Source organism: Globicephala melas, chromosome 2, assembly GCF_963455315.2.
Source record: "Globicephala melas chromosome 2, mGloMel1.2, whole genome shotgun sequence".
Classification (NCBI taxonomy): Eukaryota; Metazoa; Chordata; class Mammalia; order Artiodactyla; family Delphinidae; genus Globicephala; species Globicephala melas.
The window spans coordinates 165485302-165497767 of record NC_083315.2 but is presented as its reverse complement, the minus strand read 5'-3'; the positions used below and the strand labels follow the sequence as shown (position 1 = coordinate 165497767).

At 40.5% G+C, this 12466-nt stretch overlaps 2 protein-coding genes across 3 annotated transcripts in view; one reads left to right on the top strand and one right to left on the bottom strand.

Annotated features, from left to right (window-relative positions):
• Nucleotides 1-2915, bottom strand: part of CPSF2 (cleavage and polyadenylation specific factor 2) — a 31536-nt gene extending 28621 nt beyond the window's left edge. The window contains exon 1 of the mRNA XM_030883523.3: nt 2757-2915. The gene's annotated coding sequence lies outside the window, so the exon portion shown is untranslated. The remainder of the gene's footprint in view (nt 1-2756) is intronic.
• Nucleotides 2916-3036: 121 nt separating this feature from the next.
• NDUFB1 (NADH:ubiquinone oxidoreductase subunit B1) lies at nt 3037-8392 on the top strand. Of its 2 annotated transcripts, none has more exons than XM_030883526.3 (3): nt 3037-3238; nt 7204-7348; nt 8283-8392. In XM_030883526.3, exons 2-3 carry the CDS (start codon nt 7209-7211, stop codon nt 8317-8319), a joined length of 177 nt encoding a protein of 58 aa, XP_030739386.1. In that variant the 5' UTR covers nt 3037-3238; nt 7204-7208; the 3' UTR covers nt 8320-8392. The 2 variants fall into 2 exon arrangements, with proteins under 2 accessions (XP_030739386.1, XP_060151189.1); XM_060295206.1 differs by lacking the exon at nt 3037-3238 and adding an exon at nt 3391-3396 and having other exon boundaries at nt 7202-7348.
• Nucleotides 8393-12466: the final 4074 nt, after the last annotated feature.

The following is a 12466-nucleotide window of genomic DNA, read 5'->3' as shown; positions in this document are numbered from 1 at the left end:
AGGCCTTAGAAACTTTGGACCCAGTTCTAATTGTTGAACAGAGAACAGGCAACAGAGAGACATTTTAAGATCACTTATCAAGTAAGATGACGTGATACAGGTAGTTCTGTATTTTAGAAAAACTAGCTGGGGTACATGATTAGATAAAGAAGATAGAGAAAGCAAGGAGATAAAAAAGGAGAGTATTTAGGTATTTAGCAGCACACTTCCTCCTTTCAACTTTGCTGGTTCTATTTTGAGACTAAATTTCTTTAGACTCAAATGTACCTTATAACTCTATGACATGACTTCTTAATTGTTATCTAAATAACCAAGGCTTGAAACACTCCTTGTTTTATTCCTTCCTTTACTTCTTGAACAGACTATTACCAACTCCTGATTATTTCCCCCTGAGAATGCCTTGTACATTTATCATTCCCTTTCCATTCCTACTGGAAGTACCTTAATACAGGGCCTCGTTACCTTACATTTCGGTTTCTGTTTCTTTGCCTCCAGCCTTTCCTTCCTTCATCTCAACGTATACCTTACTACCAGATTAATCTTCCAAAACACCCCTGCACTTAGGATCCCTTACTCAGAAATCTCTGAAGGCCTCCTACTGCTTGAAAAAGCAGAACCTGAATGCCTTAACTGGCAATGGAAGGAGCCGGCAAGCTGCTCTGACATCACCATTGACTATCATCATTTTAAGGCCCAGCTCAAATCCCACTTCCTCACTAATCCCTCTATCATTAGTCTAGACTAGAACAGCTCTGTCCAACAAAAATATAATGCAAGCCAGATATATAATTAAAATTTTTTTCACAACCACATTGAAGTTTCACAGGTGAAATTACTTTTATTTAACCCAATATATCCAAAATATTATCATCTCAACATGTAATAATTAAAGAAATTATTGAGATTTTTTTTGGTACTGAGCCTTCAAAATCTAGTGTGTATCTTATAATTACAGCACATCACAATTCGAACTAACCACAATTTCAAGTGTGCAATAGCGACATGTAGCTAGAGGCTACTGTAATAGCAGAGATTTCTAGAATCTAAAAGCAATGTTTTGGACTGTAGAGCATTGTGCTTTGCCACTCCTAAAGTGCAAGTTGGCACCATACTATTTTGTACATGTCTTAGGCTTTATTTAATGGTATCACCAACCACTTAGTCTCCCAGACTAAAAATTCTGAAGTCACCCTCTTATCACCATTTTGGCTGCCACCAGTTGAATTCTATTTGATATTTCAGAAATGTCTGACATCCTTTACTATCCTGCCTCAAAGGAGGCATTCATTACCTTACCTGAATGATTGCAATTTCCTCTCATCTAGTTTTCCTGTTCCAAGTTGATCTTCCACACAGCTATCAGAGAGACCACCCTAAAAAACAAATTTCCTCATGCCCCTTCCTTGTGCAAAGCAGTCCTTGACTTCCGGCTAAATACCGAATAAAATCTAAACACCTTCCTTGGAAAGCAAGGTCCTTCACAACTTTACCTCAATCTCCCTGTTGCTTCACCAACCGCCCTTACACTGCATGCTCAAGCGCATTCATTCTCCCGTTCTCCCTAAGCATGCCAAAACTTCTCAAGTCTCTGCATCTCTGTACTGCAGCCAGGAATGACCTTCTCCTGAGCTTAGTACATTCCTTTTGACCCTTCCTGACCCAGCTCAAATATTTACTCCTTTATAAAGCTATTTTGGTGTCTCCAGGCAATGTTATTTATTTTTAGCTAGCGCAAGTAGGCACAAAGAATATATGTTGAATGGACGTTAAACGTATGGGGGAAGAGTAAAAGTGAATCTTTTTAACTCCAATACCAAGCACAGCGCTCAAAGCAACATAAATGTGCACTGAAAGGAATGAACCTTCACCATATTATAAATTCCTTCCGGGCAGTGATTTCTGACGGATACCATTTCACCTTAATTATCTATCAGTTAATTGCTCTCTCAATAACGATCGTGCATGTTGATGACAACTGAGGGGAACCATGCAAAATCTACGGGAAAACGAAAGAGTCTGGGTTAGCACTGGAGCTCAAGTGAGAAAAGTCTCCTCCTGGTCAATTCCGGGAGAGCACGGGTTTCACAACACGGTCAAAGGGGTTCTAAAATTAAAACTTAGGACATGGGCAATGATAACGCAGGCTCGCCTGGTCACAGGAAGCCAGCCTTGCCGGAGTTAAAATTATTCTGACCTGTTTACTGAAGAGCATGTAAATAGAGTAATGATGCTGGAAGCGCTCAAAGGAGATGCTGGGGCGGGGGGGGGGGGGGGGCGGGGGGCCGAGGCTGTTTTAACAAAGCACTGTAATGTCTTAAAGGTCTTTGAAGTCGATTAACTAAAAAGAACGCCTACTTTGTGCCCAGTAGTCTCGTGATCTCTCAACCCGAAATGACGGGAAGACCCCGAGCGAGGAAGCTGAGAACAAGGTAGCCACAATGCTAAGAAGCCAAAGCTGGCGTCCAGCGACGAGAGACTGAAAGGCCGGAGGGAAACAGCAAAAAGGAGGAAAGGAGAGTCTGGGAGTGAATCGTAGGAACTGCCACAAAAGACCGAGAGCTTTAGACACTTGGAGAAGTCAGTCTCTTTCCCTCGCTGAACACTTCTGCCAGAAACGACCGGGACAGTCGCACCCGCAACCCTGGGGGAACGTCCGCGGCGGAGACCGGGTCGGAGTCGGAGCCAGGCTCTCCCCGAGGGCCGAGACGTTCCCTCCCCCATGCAAAGGCGCACTGCTTCCTTCCGCCCCCACTTGCCTCGTCAGTCCTCCCCCAACGCCGTCCACTGCCCTTCCCAACCCTTAGTCGCATCCAGGTTCAAGAGCGAGAAAAGATGAGGTTGGCTCAGCAGCGCCGGTGACGATCAGGCAGCAGAAGCCCCTCTATGGCAGCCGCCATTTTGAAACTGGAGGCGATCCGCGGAGGCGGGGAAACCCAGGGTGATACCATCTTCGGGGGTGGGAGGGACTAAGCTGGAGGAAGGAGGTGGCATTTACACCGAGTCTCGTCACCTGGGGCCGAAGTTTTATTTTTACAGAATTTACAATGTGTTTAAGCTAAAAGAAATATGAGAAGAGTCAAGCAGTGAAGGAAGAAGAGGAATAATTTATCGGAGCCACCCCTCCCTTCGAGCGGGCGCGGCGAATGGTGGGTACCGAGGCCGCAGCTTCCGCCGGCGCCGGTGGCTGGGCTCACCGCCGCCCTAGGTCGTGGTCTCGTTGTTGTTCCCGAGGCTTCAGGTGGGTCCAGGCTCTCGGGAGGTCGAGGCGGCGAGAGTCCTCTTTATTCAGGCGGGGCGGGTGCACCTCTAGGAAAGCCCTCAGCGGCGGTGTGTACCTGCGGGTGGGGGTGGTCTGGGCCTCCCCGAGACTGCAGCGGCCCACCTTCCCGAGGCTTCCAGCGAAGGAGAGAGGGAAAGGCGAGGAAATAGGGATTGCTTTGATGTGGGCGGCTGCGCTCACGGTTCCTGCCTGGCGCCTTTGGGAACGGGTACTCTGAGGCTACCCTAACTGAAAAATATCTTTAGGTTCACGGCTCCTAGGCTGCAGCGGGGAAGGGACTGCTTCTTCGCGAGCATCTCCGATTGGTCCAAGTTTCAGAGTTCTGCCTTCCTCGTTATTCAGGATTGGAAGCTAACCTTGCTCTCTTCTAAGTCTCCAACCGTCTTGAGCCGACCATTCCACAAAATACACACTTTTTCAAAACTTAGTTTTTAAAAAAGTAATACTTAAAAAAAAAAAAAAGTAATACTTATGCTTGATTTCTCGGGCGTATACGTCATTAAGACGAGGTTCCAGACCTCAAGGAGTTCCGTTTCTCCATGCATCCAGAACTGCTTTTTATAGGTTAAGTCGACACTTTTTGATCACTACATATAAAGTGCTGTAGGGACTAATTAGAGTAGAATTTATTTTTTTAATGTCTAGTCGTCTGTATTATTCCAGCGTGAATTCAGAGGGGCTTACAAAAATGCACACTATATACAATTTTCTTTTTAGAAGTTAAGCGGAAAAAAATTGGGTTGAAGAAAAGGTAATACAGGCATATCAAATTTTATCGTGCTTCACAGATAATGCATTTTTAACAAACTGAAGGTGTGTGGCAACCCTGCATTGTCAGATGTTGGTTAGCATTTTTTAACAATAATGTGTTTTTTAGTTAAGGTATGTACATTGTATTTTTAGACATAATGCTATTGCACACTTTAGACTCTAGTGTAAACCTAATTTTTATGTGCACTGGGAAACCAAAAAATTCTTGTGACTCGCTTTATCTCTATGTTATGTTCGCTTTATCGCGGTGGTCTGGAACCAAACTCATGATATCTCCAAGTTATGTCCTTATTAGGAAAAACAAGATAAAGCCAAAAGTAAGGTTAATATAAATGTTGACCTTTATACTTACTGTAAGAGACAGTAAAGCACCAATGAGCTTGGACCAAGGATCCAGACTGCCTGGGTTTTAATACCGGTCTGCCACTTACTGCATCTGTGACGTTAGGCAAGTTGATTGTCCCTGGATTTCCTCATCTGAAAAAAATATTCCTACTGCATTGGGGACATTGTATTAGTTAATACGTGTATAGTAATGTGAGGATTACATGAATTGGTGATTGTGAAAAGCATTAAGAACCATGCCTTACAGAGAGTACTCTAAGAGTCAGCTCTTTCTAAAGGTAGGGAAAAAATTTTGGATCATTTTGGTATCAAAGGATACATCATCCGTTACTCAATTCCCTAAGTCCATAAGATAAAAACTAGTTTGTTTTGTTTTGTTTCAGGAATAGCATAGCTACTCCCCAGTTCCAAAGTAAAAAGAAAATTTTTCTTGAGAGATCTTCATATAAAGAAGACACTAATAATATGTACAGTGACGTTGAGGGCACCCCTGTGGATGTCACTCTTTATCCAAGCCTAGACCTGTCTCATTAGAGATTGGCCCAGGTGCTTGCTGCCCTTTGCCCATCAGATGAAGCCGTTTTACTGTCTTGAGCCGGTGATCAGGAGCCTGTCTACGTTCCCCCTCCTATCCTTTCTCTAGGGAATCATTCTTGCTCACTTTTTATGTCCATCAATCTTTGTCTTCCCTGGTCATCCCTTTGTCTTTGCAGTGACATATGCAGGATAAATTATGCTGAGTGCCACTGGGTCCCAAAGTCCACTTAGTAGTGGACTGTACAGTTGTAATATGAAATGCCTGTGGGGCTAAGATTTGCCATTTATGTCTTTGGGATGGAATCAGGCTTCCATCATGGTAGTTGAATCCTGTAGAGTCTCTGTGAGAGCCTGTATACAGCAGGAGTCTCAAGGTCTTGGCTCATCTCTTCTGCTTAGAGTAAAGCCAGACAGAATTGCCTTCTGGCCCTGTTAGAGGAGTGCCAACAGTAATGGCTTATAGCCCACAGGTGGCCATGGGCTTATTTAAAAAGTCTTGGGCTGAGAGTCAGGAATTACTTTTTTTGTTGATTAAATACAGTTATCTTACAGTCAGCTGTGCTGAGTGTTAGAATTGACACCTCTTAAGAAACTTGAGGAACCTAATAAGGACAGGTAGGAGAATAGATGACCCCCAGACTTCTCTAGAAACCTATATTGTCTAGTATTTTGTAGTTTAGTGCTTTCCAGGTTACATCATTTTATTAAGGCATGCATTGTTATTCCCATACTTGACTGGCTCAAGTTTATAAAACAAGTGGCTAACTTGATCGGAATCACAAAAAGTACCTAAATGTTTATCAAACAGTATTTAAGGATCTAAATGCAAATAATGCTACTTAGGGAACGTACAATGCTAAGAGAACCACCATCTTCTAGGAATAAGGTAAGATTGGTTACCCTTACATTTATATCCCAAGAACTATTTGCAGCAAATCAGCTGGGGAGTTATTTCAAACATCTCATTTACTTACATCATAATTTTCTAGATCAGTGATATTCAGACTGGAATCTGCTGTGTGTAATATTACACTCTGTGAAAGACAGTATGTCGTAATTTTGTGACTTAACTTCATGTCTATTTCCTAACCCAGTGCCTTTAGATAGTAAAGCTTGAGAAATAAAGAATCAGAATGTGTGTGAGAACCAGTATCCTAGAAAGAGCAGCAGGAATCCAGTCTACATAATCCTAGCAGAGTTCAGTGCTGAGCCCTTTTGTTAGCAGTAATGTATTATCTTTCTATGATGTTGTCCTGTCTTCTCAGCCATAATATAGGATTTATTTATTATAGATTGATGTGCATACATATGTATTTTTATTTCATCTTTAGATACAAATTTTTACAGAAAATTGATGATTCAACTGTGTTTTTATTGAATTACTGCAAATTCATTTTCTATATGATGACTTCTAGATCTTCTATGAAGAAGTCCTCCTCTTCTGCCTTTTAGAAACTCTTCTTAACACTTAAAAAGTCTTAAGTACAATAAATATCAATTAGGGGAAGGTTCTCTACAAGAGGCATTTGGATATGATAGAAGGAGCTAGAGCTTTGGAATGAACCTGAGTTTGAATTCCAGATCTACACGTAACACCTATTTGGGTTAAACTGTATTCTTACCTGTAAAATAACGATAACAATGTTTCGTGTTATATATTGGACTATATGATGGCTCTGGTACCTAGTAGTCATTCTACAAAAGTAAGTTCCTCTGTCCCCATATGTTTTGTAGAGTCATTTAATTGATACTCAGATCTGTTGTGACATTATTCAATAGGATTTTTTAAAATTTCTCATATGTTTTCATTTCCTTTCAAAAATTAGTTTAAAAAAATAGTTTTCAATAATTACAGCTTGAAAGAATTCTGCTTCTGACAAAATACTATTATATTTGGTTTAACATTGTGAGAGGTTCTAAAAATATTTTACAAATGTAAAGGTTCTAAATCAATACTAGGAGGGTGCAAATACTCAGCTTTTGCAGGTAGAATTTTTTTAATACTCTCTCCATTCCTGTGTTATATCAGATCACTGGTGGAGCTAGAAATAAAAGGTAGTAAATTGACTTCAGTGCAGTATAATTTTTATACTAATCACTGTACCTATATAATCTTCATCAAGTAGATTTTAAGTAGTATACTACATTCTGATGCCAAACAAATGTAAAGAGGCTTATTACGCTTTTAACATCTATATCCTTCCTGTTTCAGATGTGATTTAAAAGATACTTCAAAGGCAGTTATATTTCTGGTCATTTTTTTTTTATAGCATTCATGATGAACTTACTTCAGATTGTGCGTGACCACTGGGTACATATACTTGTCCCTGTGGGATTTGTCGTTGGATGTTACCTAGACAGAAAGAATGATGAAAAGCTAATTGCCTTCCGGAACAAGAGTCTGTTATATAAAAGGTTAGTTTTTGTATTTTTTTATTAAACCAACAGTCAGGTTTTAGAAGTATTCTTCTTAATGTCATTTGTGCCAAAATAAACAGAAGGGGTAATTTTCCCCCCCTGAGGATTTAGTTTTAAGTGATATTATTTTGTAGTCTTGTTTGTTGCTTAATCCTTAGACAAAACTCTATGATTACTTTTGGAATGTAAGTAAGTCTTTAGTTTCTGAACAGGCTATTTCACATCTTTGAAAGTCTTTTTTTTTTTTTTTTTAAGTCAGGGTACATTTTAACCTAGAAACAGTCTTAAACCAGCTTGCCAAAGCCTCCCCTATGTACTTTAACATATATGATCATACACTGTCTTACTTAGGCCATGATGTAGCTGAAAACAATGGCACTAATTGTGGCTTGGTGCTGTGTTCTCAGCAACACTGGTTGAGACCTTTAGACATGGTGGTTGGGTGATCAAATAGCACCTGGCAGCTGCCTGGTCCCACTGTGTCTCTGGAGATGGCACCAGACTTAGAGTTAGCAAGACAGGGTGTCTGCCACTGACTGTGCAGCCAGGCAGGAGGAAGCTCAAGGGACAAGAGAACCAAGCAGCAGCCAAAGGCGTTGTGTAGAGGAGGTTCCAGCCAGGGATTTCAAGAAAGAAAATGAGCTAGAAACAATATAAAAAACATTAAATGAACTCACTGAGAGGATAATTGCTTTCATATAAAGATAGACTAAGAAATTACAGTTCTTTAATCTGGAAAAATGAAGAGATGGTAAAAGTTTAAAATCATGAGAGAATAGAATGAATATGTTGAATCTCATAACTTTTAAATGGGTCAGTTTAATACAATATGAAATACTGAATCCATATTCTTGTGACTTTCCCTTTTATCCTCTCATAAAAGTTTTATTTACACTTTTGCTTTTTCTTCCTTTTTTTTCTTTCCATGCAGGGAATTAACACCCAGTGAAGAAGTCACCTGGAAATAAAGGCTGCTGCTGAATTACAGAATGTTCACAGTTTTTAAATTATAAGAGAAATAAAAACACATTCATTACTTAATTTGAAGACTTTGAAGTGTGATTCTTTTTGTGCTGAAATAATCTTTCCCATTTCAAATAACAGACACTTAGTAATTAAAAAATAATCACTGAATCATATGGCTCAATTTTTCAGAAAAATTTTTTCAAACATGTTCTTCAAAGGCACTCTAAAAGGATAATGCTAGGATTTTATTTGGCAGAAATCAATAGCTGAAAATTTTAGTGACCTTGAATTTAGCAAAGATTTCTTAAATACAATACATAAAGCATGAACCAGTTTTAAAAACCAAGACATTGTACTTTATCAAAATTAAAACTTCTTCAAAAAACACAGTTAAGGGAATGAAAATGCAGCCATAGACTAGGAGAAAATATTTGCAAAACATACACACAACAAAGAACTTATATTTAGAATATGTAAACTCATAACTTACTAATAAGACAACCCGATTTTTAAAAAGCAAAAGATTTTAACAGACACTTCACCAAAAAAGGCATATGAGAATGGCATACAAGCACGTGAAAAGATGCTCAAATCAGTAGTCACTAGAGAAAAGCAAATTAAAACCACAATGAGAAACCACTACACACCTATCAGAATGGTTAAAATTAAGGAGACTGATCTTACCAAGTGTTGGCAAGGGTGTGGAGCAACTGGAACTCACACCCTGCTGGCAGGAATGGAAAATGTAGCTGCCAGAAGTTGCACCACTTTGGAAATCAGTTTAGCAGTTTCAAGTTAAACATGCACCTACCATACGACCCAGCCATTCCATTCTGAGGTATTTACCTCAAAGAAATGCATATATGCCAAAAGAAAGCATATGTCCACACAAAGACATCTACATGAAAGTTCATAGCAGCTCTACTTGTAATAGCCAAAAATTAGAGACAACCCAAATGTCCATCAACACGGATAGATAAATTGTATTAAATCCATATAATGGAATATTACTACTCGGCAATTAAAAGAAATGATCTATTGATACAACATAGATGAATTCCAAATTAATTATCCTGAATGAAAGAAGCCAGACAAAAAGCACACACTATGTGATTCCACTTATATAAAATGCTAGAAACTGCAAACCATAGTAACAAAGCAGACCAGTGGTTGCCAGGGAGGTCCAGGAAGGGGTTGGAGGAATCATTTTCTTGATTATGGTGATGGTTTCTTGGGTATGTACATATGTCATCTGTTACATTCAACTACCTCTTCTTGGAAAGCAAATTCTGTTTCAGGTAAGCTTGAATTTAGGAGAAGTGAAATTACAATGAAATGATACTCCCTTATCACTGATTCTTTTCAGAACTCAGGACATTTAAAGATGACACACAAATTTTAAAATCTCAGTTGTTTTGAAATTCTGTTCAACTATTTGGTTTGGGGTAACAAAATTTAGGCCAGTTTAAAAGAGACAATGTTCAAGAAGATAGATATAACTTTGTGCCATCTTGCTTGTTAACAAAATTTCAATGAGGTAGATTTAGAGATAAGTTGAACTGTCCAAGGTGAAATAGAAGTCTCCTGGAAGTGCATCTGTTTCATGTCCTCTGTCTCCAGGAACTCCTTGATTGGCTCAGTAATCACTGTCTCCTACTGAACTATTGTAATACTTGTCTGTGCCCCCAAAATTTGTACATTTATTCACTTCTATGCACCAACCCTTGTTATAAAGAGTAAGACTCCTTTGACACTCAAAAACTGATAGTCCACTGGCATATGAAGTAGTCAGTCCGGTGTGTTGTAATGAGGGTTTTAATGTAGGCAGGTGCAAGGTATAGTGGTGGCACAAACGGCTTTTCTTCAGAGGACTTTCCGGAAGTCAAGGGAAGCTGTTGTGACTGGAGCAGAGGGAATTCCAGGAGATAAAGCCAGACAGGTCCAGAGCACAAAGAACCTTTTAATCCAGCAATAGGAAGCCACTGAAAGATTTCAAATAGAGTAATACCGTCTAATTATTTAAGGATCCCCCCCAATATAAGCTCTGTGAAAGTTGGACTGTTTGTCTCTCTCATGGTTATAGTCCCAGTGCCTGATACGTAGTAACATTCCATTTGTAAAGATAAACTGGTGAGGTTTGCATTTTTGAAAGATCACTGACAGCACTATGAATTAAACATACTGAAGCTGGAATCAGAAGACCAATTCAGAGATCCTGGACCTGGAATACACAAGAGACCAAGAAGGCTAAGCAGTAGCAAAGCAAACAGAGAGGAAAGAGCCATGAACATGCACATTTGAGGACTGACTGGAACAAAATGTGAAGTGGAAGAATGGGGGGAAAAGAATCAAGAATGATTCTCAGATGCTAGCTTCATTTGAAGGCATTTAATTCATTTGAAAGGCATTGACTACAAGATATACAAAGTCAAATAAGACATGGACCCTGCCATCAAGACATTTATAGGGTATTGGCAAAGATGTATGGTCAAACCAACTGTTATGATACTATGTAAAAGGTACCAAGTAAGATACAGGCACATACAGGAGCTCAGAGGAGGGACAGGAACCTTTAAGTTAGTTGAAGAGCCGGGGATGCTTCCTGGAGAGTGTGGTCATTGAGTTGTTTTTGGTTTTTTTTTGTTTTTTGTTTTGCGGTACGCGGGCCTCTCACCGCTGCGGCCTCTCCCGCTGCGGAGCACAGGCTCAGAACGCGCAGGCCCAGCGGCCATGGCTCTCGGGCCCAGCTGCTCCATGGCATGTGGGATCTTCCCGGACCGGGGCAAGAACCCGCGTCCCCCGCATCGGCAGGCAGACTCTCAACCACTGCAACACCAGGGAAACCCGGTCATTGAGTTTTGATGAACAATACGAGTTAACTTATGAAGTTCAAGTTTGGGATGTGCCGAATATCAAGTGGAGTTATCAGAATAGGAAATGCAACAAATCTAATACCCAACTCACACATGGCTTCAGGGGCAAAGCCACACCCAGAATTTGCATTCTGACTTCCAGGCGCTGATCTTTTCATTTTATGATGCTTGCTATTAATCACATACTCAATAGGTCGGAAGGCCTAACGAAACGATTAGTAGTAATTCAACATTACTACATATTGCCAAGCACTGTTCTACATGCTAAATGAACAAAACTATACGGTCCTTTGGGGTCATTTACATCCTAATAAGCAATTAGTCACTGTAGAGAGTTGGATCATTACCCTCCAAAATTCAAGTCCACCCAGAACCAAAGACCTTATTTGGAAACAGTTTTTGCTTATGTATTTAGTTAAGTATCTCAACATGAAATTACTCTGGATTAGGATGGAACCTAAATCCAATGACTGGTGTTTTATAAGGGGAGAGGACACAAACAGACACAGAAGGAAGAAGGTCATGTACAGAAAGAGGCAGAAATTGGAGTTAGGGTGCCACAAGCTAAGAACACCAGGAGCCACCAGAAGCTGAAAGAAGAAAGAAAGGATTCTCCACTAGAGGCTTTGGAAAGAGCATGGCCCTGCTGACACCTTGGTTTCAGACTTCTGGCTGCAAGAAGAATAAGAAAATAAATTTTGTTGTTTTAAGTCACCAAGTTTGTGGTAATTTGCTACAGCAGCCTCAGGAAATGAATAAAATCACATATTTTTTCTGAATTAGTAATACATTAATTAGCTCAAAAAAAAAAAGACTAGGAACTCCCCTGGTGGCGCAGTGGTTGAGAATCCACCTCCCAATGCAGGGGACACAGGTTCGAGCCCTGGTCCGGGAAGATCCCACATGCTGCGGAGCAACTAAGCCCATGCACCACAACTACTGAGCCCGCACTCTAGAGCCTGTGAGCCACAACTACTGAGCCCACGTGCCACAACTACTGTAGCCCGCATGCCTACCTGTGCTCCGCAACAAAGAGAAGCCACCACAATGAGAAGCCCGGAAGCCCGCACACAGCAACAAAGAGTAGCCCCCGCTCGCCGCAATGAGAGAAAGCCTGCGCACAGCAACGAAGACCCAACGCAGCCAAATAAATAAATAAATAAATTTATTTAAAAAAAAAAGGACCAAAATTGTATACAGTGAAAAGTCTCCCTCCCACTCTTTCCCCATTTGCCTTAGTTCCCTTACCACTCAAACATGTAACCTCTGGGTTTTC

Bases quoted from the DNA above. Each gene is read 5' to 3' on its own strand.
- NDUFB1 (XM_030883526.3), top strand. From the start codon at position 7,209: ATGATGAACTTACTTCAGATTGTGCGTGACCACTGGGTACATATACTT. The intron at 7,349-8,282 runs GTTAGTTTTTGT...CTTTCCATGCAG, and splicing joins AAGAGTCTGTTATATAAAAG to GGAATTAACACCCAGTGAAG.